The sequence below is a fragment of the Lotus japonicus genome, chromosome 6, assembly GCF_012489685.1.
Source record: "Lotus japonicus ecotype B-129 chromosome 6, LjGifu_v1.2".
Lineage (NCBI taxonomy): Eukaryota > Viridiplantae > Streptophyta > Magnoliopsida > Fabales > Fabaceae > Lotus > Lotus japonicus.
Genome location: NC_080046.1, coordinates 17,287,639 through 17,296,710, shown reverse-complemented (window position 1 = coordinate 17,296,710; position 9,072 = coordinate 17,287,639). Strand labels below are relative to the sequence as shown.

The 9,072-nt window shown below is 34.4% G+C and overlaps 1 protein-coding gene across 1 annotated transcript; it reads left to right on the top strand.

Annotated features, from left to right (window-relative positions):
* Positions 1 to 519: 519 nt before the first annotated feature.
* Positions 520 to 3,257, top strand: LOC130725023 (uncharacterized). Its single transcript, XM_057576287.1, has 2 exons — positions 520 to 1,516; positions 1,591 to 3,257. The coding sequence occupies exons 1-2, from the start codon at positions 520 to 522 to the stop codon at positions 3,255 to 3,257; spliced, it is 2,664 nt and encodes an 887-aa protein (XP_057432270.1).
* The last annotated feature ends 5,815 nt before the right edge of the window (positions 3,258 to 9,072 follow it).

The window sequence follows — 9,072 nt, the reverse complement described above, 5'->3', positions numbered from 1 at the left end:
ATCGGATATCCTAGCTTATTTATCACTATGACATGCAATCCAGAATGGCCTGAAGTCAAACGTTTTGTTGAAACACGAGGTTTGAAGCCTGAGGATAGACCCGACATACTTTGTAGAGTTTTCAAAATGAAGTTGGACGAACTAATTGATGACTTGAAGAGAGGAAAAGTGTTCGGAAAGATTAGTGGATGTAAGCCTACTGATACTTTTAAATCTAATAATGTACAAATCATGTCATTTGCCTAAATTTATAATCAATTCACAGATTTTTATTACCTTCCTCTATCATTCTTGCAGATTCAATCACCATCGAATTTCAAAAGCGAGGTCTTCCCCACGCACACATTTTGGTCTTTGTCCATGCCAAATTCAAGCCCAAGACCCCCGAAGACATCGACAAAGTTATATCCGTAGAAATTCCAGACCGTACCAACAATCCTGAATTATTTGAGGCTGTGCAGAAGTATATGATTCACGGACCATGCGGTGTACTAAATTTGAAGTCACCATGTATGAACAATGGAAAATGCTCCAAGTTCTTTCCCTAAAGAGTTTAGGACGAGGACCATTATTGATGATGAAGGTTTTCCTAAATATAGAAGAAGAGAGGATGGCAGGACTGTCAAAAAGGGCAAAACTGTGCTGGATAATAGATATGTTGTACCATACAACCCATTGCTACTCCAAAAATATAGAGCTCACATTAACGTTGAGTACACGTGCCAGATAAGTGCAATAAAATATCTTTTCAAGTATGTCCATGAAGGCAACGACAGAGTGACGGCTGAATTTTACCGAACTTCGGATTCAAGTAATTCATCCCAGGTGATTGATGAAATAAAAAATTACTATGACTGCAGATACATCTCTACATGTGAGGCGGCATGGCGATTGTTTGGATTTGAAGTGCACTATAGAGAGCCTCCAGTTGTGAGGTTGCCATTCCATCTTCCGGGTGAGCAAAGCGTAGTGTACAATGACGGTGAGACAGTACAGGATGCAATTGAAAAGGCCGACATTAAGAAAAACAAGTTTATAGGTTGGATGGAGGCTAACCAACTTTATGCGGCTGGACGAGACATTACTTATTCAGAATATCCCACCAAATTTGTTTGGAAAGACGACACAAGAGAATGGCGCCCTAGAAAACAGGGTTTCTCAATTGGTAGAATTTCACATGTGCCTCCATCATGCGGCGAGGACTATTACTTAAGGATTCTTCTGAACGTTCAAAAAGGTTGCACGAGTTTTAAAGACATTCTCACTGTGAAAGAAGTGACCTACAGTACTTTTAAGGATGCGTGTTGTGCTCTTGGTTTGCTAGAAGATGACAAAGAATTTGTAGACGCAATAAAAGAGGCCAGCTTCTGGGGGTCAGGAGAGTATCTTAGAAGACTGTTTGTGGTGTTGTTGATGTCTAACAACATGTCAAATCCCGAGGTAGTTTGGGATAAGTGCTGGCAAGAGCTTTCAGATGATATTCTCTACAGACAAAGAAGACGCTTAGATTACCCAGGTAAGCCTCCTTCATTTTGGATCATTCTAAATTGCGGATAACCTGCCAAACTCATCTAATTTATCTGTCTGCAGGACTGAATCTAACAGATGATCAGAAAAAAAATCTGGCGCTCGCTGAGATTGAGAACATGCTACAAAATAATGGCAGGAGCCTGCACAATTTTGTTTCCATGCCTTATCCTTCAGACATTGTTGTCGAAGACGTTGGACAAAGACTGATTGTAGAGGAGTTGAATTACGACAGGAATGAAATGAGTGAATACTTGGACCAATGTCTCTCCTCAATAACTAACGAACAAAGGCATGCGTATGACAAAATAATTAACGCCGTCTATGGAAACAAAGGTGGATTTTTCTTCCTGTATGGCTACGGTGGGACGGGTAAAACCTTTGTCTGGAAAACGCTTTCAGCATCCATTCGATCAAGAGGTGATATTGTTCTCAATGTGGCTTCAAGTGGTATTGCTGCACTGTTGTTGCCTGGAGGAAGGACGGCGCACTCCAGGTTCAAGATTCCCATACCTATAACTGAGGATTCAACATGCAACATAAAGCATAACAGCCCTCATGCTAAATTGCTGATAAAGGCGAAACTGATCATTTGGGACGAAGCTCCTATGATGAGTAAATGGTGTTACGAGGCTTTGGATAAGTGCTTGAGAGACATTTTGAGGTTCACCCCAGGATATGACTCCAGCTTGCCGTTCGGAGGAAAAGTTGTGGTTCTGGGCGGTGATTTCAGGCAAATCTTACCTGTAATTCCAAGGGCATCCATGCAAGATGTCATCAGTGCAACAATAAATTCATCCTATCTATGGCCATTTTGTGAAGTTCTTATTTTGACAAAGAACATGAGACTCCTGCAAGGATCTTCGTGCTCAAGTGCATCAGATATAGCAGAGTTTTCAGAATGGCTGTTGACTATAGGTGATGGCAAGGTCGGACAGCCAGTTAACGGCGAATCAAAAATTCAAATACCAGATGAAATCCTTATAAAAAACTCAGAAACCGGTTTTGAAGACTTGGTCAATTATACCTACCCTGATTTGTTGCGTAACATGTCTAACTCTGAATACTTCAGGGAAAGATCCATTTTGGCCCCCACGATTCAACTGGTTGGAAAGGTCAATGATTACATGATGTCTCGGGTCTCGGCAGAAGAAAGGGAATACTTGAGCTCTGATTCAATATACAAAGAAGACGGCAATGTTGAGAGTGAGCTGGATGCATTTTCCCCCGAGGTATTGAATGCAATGAACTGTTCAGGACTGCCACCGCATAAGTTGAGTTTGAAAATTGGAGTCCCAGTAATATTAATGAGAAATATCGACCAGTCCAACGGATTGTGTAATGGAACAAGATTGACGGTGAAGAGATTTGGAGACCATGTCATTCAGTGCACCGTTCTAACTGGGACTAAAGCTGGATCTACTGTACTGATTCCTAGGATGACCATGAATACAAATAACACAAATCTACCGTTCCAATTTCAGAGACGGCAGTTGCCTATATGTGTCTGCTTCGGTATGACGATAAACAAAGCGCAGGGACAAACACTAGGGTGTGTTGGGTTATATCTTCCAAGACCGGTTTTTAGCCACGGACAATTATATGTGGCGCTATCAAGAGTCAAAAGCAAACAAGGGCTAAGGATCCTCATAGAAAACCACGACGATCTCCCTTCTAATACAACAATTAATGCTGTGTATGAAGAAGTGTTTGACAATATAACTCCATAAGGTGCAGTTTTATGGAGTTCTACATATTCATTTATATTTAGTACTATAAACATTTACATGGTATTCCATTCATTCTAACATGAAATTTCTTTTGTTACTAGCTGAATTCGTGTATATAACCAAAAAAAATCAGAGACAATGACCTAAGTTAAAATAAGAAATTGAGCATAAGCCAAAAGCTTTTCTAGAATGTTACCTGTATATCATCGTTAAAAACAAGATCACGTGAGTTGTATCTATCCAGCAGATTGAAAGCATTATGGTTGGCAAAATCATAAAACTGAAAATGAATCAAGAGATTACTAAAACTATAGATTCAAGCAAATCAAAGCAACTCCAACTACTGATTTGAAAGAGAATTCCTGAAATAATTTGATGCACTATTACAAGTACTTCAGAATCATTATGTAATTTCAAAAGCAATACATTATCTGACATAAAAGTAATACTTCTTAAACCATCTTAATTATAGTTAAAATGAGAACCGCATAAGTAGTTTGTAATGTACAAAAAAGTATTTCTCAAAAGAGACCACTTATCAAAAGTAGCTAATCCCACATAATAATTAGCATAAAGCCACTGACCTTTCTCAACCTTGCGGCAATTTGCCCATTGCATTGCCCTTTTCGTATTGAAACCTGATCCAATGCAATCTGAACAACATAAACAAGGACATGAGAATCATTACAATACGATGTTAGCTCCTGTGGATGCACCAATCACCTCGAATTCAAAGAAACGATTGTGTAGCGCAATACACGAAGAAGCATGACGAATGAGATCGGAACTCAGGTTCAGAAGGAGAAAAATCAAAAGCTCATGACAGACAAAAGATGAGCAATTACGAACGAGGTATGAAGAATGAGGAATCAGATCTAACGCTTTGTGGGATGTTGAAGTGGGTGTGTCAGGCAAACAGAGGGGCGCAGGATAACAGCAAACCTCCACTATCAGTTTTGTGAAATAAACATAAGAAAATTAACACACTTTACTTCTCTTTGAGTAATGTTGCTTCAATTTTATTTTCAAGAGTAAATTAATAGAGAAATATAAATTAAAAAAAAAACATGAATGGATACTTGAGGCCTATGCGAACCCTCTTATAAATCCATTTCATTAAAAAAAAAAATTTTTTTAACATTACAACTATTTTAAATTTTTATTAGAGAAAGAGGTTCTTGGAGAATGAGAAAGAAATGATTGTGTAAAAATAGAATGAAAGCTGAGTGAGCGACTTTTCGGAGGAATAGGTCTGTGGTAGGAAAGAATATTTGACGAGTCAACGGAATTATTATAAGATTGACTTGAAAAGTAGACTAAAATTAATTTTTTAATTATAAAAAACTAAAACAATATAAAAAAGGAAATAAGGAAAAACAAATGACGGTAGATTAAAACACATTGAATTTTTTTAAAAAAAAAATGTTCAAAACACATATATTTAAAACAATGGTTAAGATGTATTTACTAAAAAAAACATATATAGTGTAACACAACATTTAGATTAACAATTTTATTAAACACAACTAACCCGTGCCTTACATGGGTAATTCCACTTGGACAACATAATTAATTTAAAACGCTATAACTAAACACAATTTCCACTACAAGACTTTAGACATTAAACTTAAAAGCTAATAAAACAGCATATAACAAAAGTCACCCGTGTCTCGCACGGGTGATTCAACTAGTATATATTAGAAAAGAAGAACTTCCATCAGGTTGATTTAGTGACATGTCATTCTCACGTTAATTCTTAGTGACGTGTCATTCTCACGTTAATTCTCATTAAAAAAAATCAACGTGTCATTCTCTGATTAATTCTCATTAAAAAATACATTTTTAAATTTAAGATTTGATTAGGATTTAGGTTGTTTATTTCTTGATTTTATCTTAATTTATTTTTGATTTATTTTTAAAGTATTAATTAATTTTTATGGTATTTTTATTGAATTTTTTAAATAGAGATAATATCTATTTAAATAGAGATAGGTTTAGATAGATTTAGTTTCTTTTTACTCTTTGTTAGATTAATAATAAACTAAATCTTAACAGATATTCAACAAAGTCCTTATATATCTTTGGCTTCTATACATTTTCAGGACTTTTGGGTTAAATAATATTTGTGATTTTTTCTCCTTGATTTGTAGGTTGAAGAAAGTATTCGTAATGACGGGGTTAATCCCATGGCAGAGCGGTGTGATTACCTTTGAGACTCACGATATTGCTCAGGTTGGTGCTACAATCTATGATGGAAAAGTTGATGTATGGATTCTCATCATTTATTACTTTTTCCCTTTTTTTTAGATTTATGGTTCTAGAAAGTGATATCATTTTCTCTTCCTATTTTCAAATTTTTTTGATGGCTCAAAGACAGGTCAAGGTTGATGGGGATATCTAGAAGAAGGAGCATGGGATGCTATCATTGAAAGGTTTGGAGTTTACATGACATTCACTATTTAGTTTTTAGATTCATGTCATGCCTTAAAAGTAGTAATCTCCTTAGCACATGTGGGAGAGAATTTGATTTGGGTTTCTGGGTTTTGAGAAGCTAATTTCAGAGCGAGAGAGAAAAGTTATGCTTATATGTTTCCCTTTTTTCATTCCCCTATGTGTTGGACTGTAGTATCTAAAAAGAAAAACTTATCACTCCTTATATGCTTCTCAAAGAATAACATGATTATCAAGTAGAAAAGTCTATATTGTTAGCTTCCAATGACGTTAATTTGAAAACTTGATGCATAAGAAGATGAATATATAGTTGATAGCTTAATTTCGTTGTTTGTCTCATGTTTTCATGTGTCCTATTGTCTAACATTTGTGTAGCAAAGATCTGATCTTTCAGTTCCTATTGGAATTGTTATTATTGATTCTTATGTTGGGGGATGAAGGATACTTATCATTCATCGGAAAGTTTTGAGATCCATTTATAGGCATTTTTTTTCTATGTTTCTAGCCATTTATATTGATTGATTGTCTTTTCCTTTATATGCATCTTCTATAAATAGTCTACAAAGTAATTATGGGTGCTAAGGTAACATATGTCCTTCTATTGGCTTAGACTTAATGTAGAACACCGATGTTGTTATTTGGTAAAACATAGATGAAGTATCAACCATATTGCTGTGTTTTTATATGATTTTATGATATTTTTCTTGCATTCTTACAACGTTTTCTTTAACAAATTAAATGCATTATTTCCCTACGAACAATAATTTTAAATTAAAAAAAAAATTATGGTATCTTTATTGAATTTTCAGATTTTTAATTAATTCAGGATTTTATGAGTTTTTATTGTGATTTGCTAGATTTTTGTAGTTTTTATCTATCATTATTTATTACATTTTTAAATTTTAGATTTGATTAGGATTTAGGTTGTTTATTTCTTGATTTTATCTTGAGTCTTTTTTTTTGAGAGTATTAATTTTTTATGGTGTCTTTATTGAATTTTCGGATTTTTATTTAATTTATGATTTTATAAGTTTTTATTGTGATTTGCTAGATTTTGATAGTTTTTATCAATCTTTAATTAGTACCTTTTTAAATTTTAGATTTGATTAGGATTGAAGTTGTTTATTTCTTGATTTTTTCTTAATTTGTCTTATTTTTATTTAATGTTAATTCCAGGAAAAATGGAGCTGATCTGGTGCTGAGGGTCCACAAAGCTACCATGGACACGCAGAGATTTTATGGTTGCTAGGTGAATTTGGCAGACTTTCTCATTAGATGCGGACTGCGGTTATTTCTACATTGTTTCCATTTATCACCTAAGAGAAGTGTGTTTACTTAAATTTTCAAACTGATGTAAGGATGTAACAGAAGGGGAAATTAATCAGGGACTGCTAGGTTAGTTAGATGTTATTATAGTAGTTACTTAGTAATAGGACGGGATGAGCTATAAATAGAGGGAAATCAAATTTGTATGGTATTTTTATTGAATTTTTTTATTTTTATTTAATTCAGGATTTTATGAGTTTTTATTGTGATTTGCTAGATTTAGGTAGTTTTTATTTATCTTTAATTAGTAATTTATTAAAAAAAATTGATTAAGATTTAGATTGTTTATTTCTTGATTTTATCTTAATTAAAAAAATATTTTCTAAAATTCAACCTGGAAATACTGGGATGCACACTCCTTTAATTCATATTTTAATTTCATTCGATAAATATATCATGCACTCATGGATTAAAAATAAACACATTCAAAAAAAAAAATCATGTAATATCAAAGTTTTTTGACTAGAAATTATGTAAAATCAAAGTAAAGACAAGCAAAAATCACTAAAAAAAAAAATCAGCCACTATGTAACATTATATTTAATGTAAATGAAAGTTTTAAATTCCTCATCTCTTGATTGTAGAGCCGTGCTATTTTAGGTAATAAACTAGGTAATGTATTATTTTTTGTTTATAAAAAAATTTCATGTGTTATTCCATTAGATAGCTTCTCCTTTGTTGACACGTGTCATTCCTGTGAGACCCAAGTTTTTAAGTTTGGAATAAACCGAATAAACTTCCTTTCCACGATTAATTTGATGTAACGTGAAGGAAAACCTGAACAAGTGTTTGTTGAATGGAATAAATTTGTGAAGGAGAAAATTCAGGAAAAGATAAGGGTTGTATCAAAGTCGATAAAAGTTATAGCACGATTAGTATCCTCTTAAACGTAGGTCAAGAACACTAGTAAATAGCTAATTTACTCTTTAAGGCACGATGGAAACTAATTCCAAAAATCTTCAGAGAAATGTTAGAACTTCTCTTATTCGTCTATAAACGAGCGTTTCGATACGAAACCCTGGAATGTACGAACGACAAATTCCAATACTCGGAAGTTCGCCGAAACCGAAACCCTGATAGTTCAGAAACCCTAAAATCAACAGACGATTAAGACTTTTTCTATTCGGAGCTTCAAATAAAGATTTCATGCGCGAACGCCCACTCTAATCGACGTTCCAAATCTTTCTTCAGAAGGAAGTTTCTGCATCCGAGGTCAAAACCATAAAGTGCATTTTAAGCTGGTAAACATTAAAAACAAGCCTCGAAAACCAAAAATCATACTGATATTTCTTTGAAGAATTAGAAGATTCAGCGGCAAGATTATCGTGTCTAAAATACGTTGGAATCAGTAGGAAAAATCGGAATCGCGAAATTTTCATTTTTCCGCATTTTCCAAAACCTATAAATAGCTTGAAAAAAAAAACAAAAAAAAAAATCACAAATCACACACACACGGCCGTGGCTTTGGAGAGGAAAAGGAGGAAAAGTGATTTTTGCCAATTCTTGACCGATCGCGTTCCGTTCGTTGCTACGCGTAGACCTCGAGATACTGATGCAATTCCTTACTTCTGATCGTTTTTCTCTATGTCTTTCTGTGCTCAAAGTTTTGAGCTTTTTGTAAAACTGTCCAAATAACTTGATTTCAATGTCTAAACTTATTGCCTACGTGCTCTAGAGCATGAATATCCGGTTGTTTTCTGCTGAATCTCGCCGAATTGCCGCCGAGTTTCAATTCTGCTCAAAAACCCATTTTTATGCTGAGGTTCCGCTTTTTGGATCAAAAACTCTCGACTGAGCTTAGCTTTAGTAGGATTAATTGTTATAAATGTCGTTAGGATCGACCCCATCTAATTTGTTTTTCGAAATTCTGATTTTGAGTTTCCGAGCTAAAAATATTGACCTAAATACCCCTGCGACAGTTTTCAACCCGATAATTTTTCTGAGAGTTTCCCTGGCCTAGATATCGCCTAAGAATACCTAGGAATTGATTTAGATCGAAGAAAAAGTTCAAAAACCCTATTTTTCATAGTGGCCGAAA

Excerpts from the sequence above, each read along its gene's own strand:
- LOC130725023 (XM_057576287.1), top strand. The coding sequence starts at position 520 with ATGGAAAATGCTCCAAGTTCTTTCCCTAAAGAGTTTAGGACGAGGACC. Across the intron at positions 1,517-1,590 it reads AAGACGCTTAGATTACCCAG|GACTGAATCTAACAGATGAT; the intron begins GTAAGCCTCCTT and ends ATCTGTCTGCAG.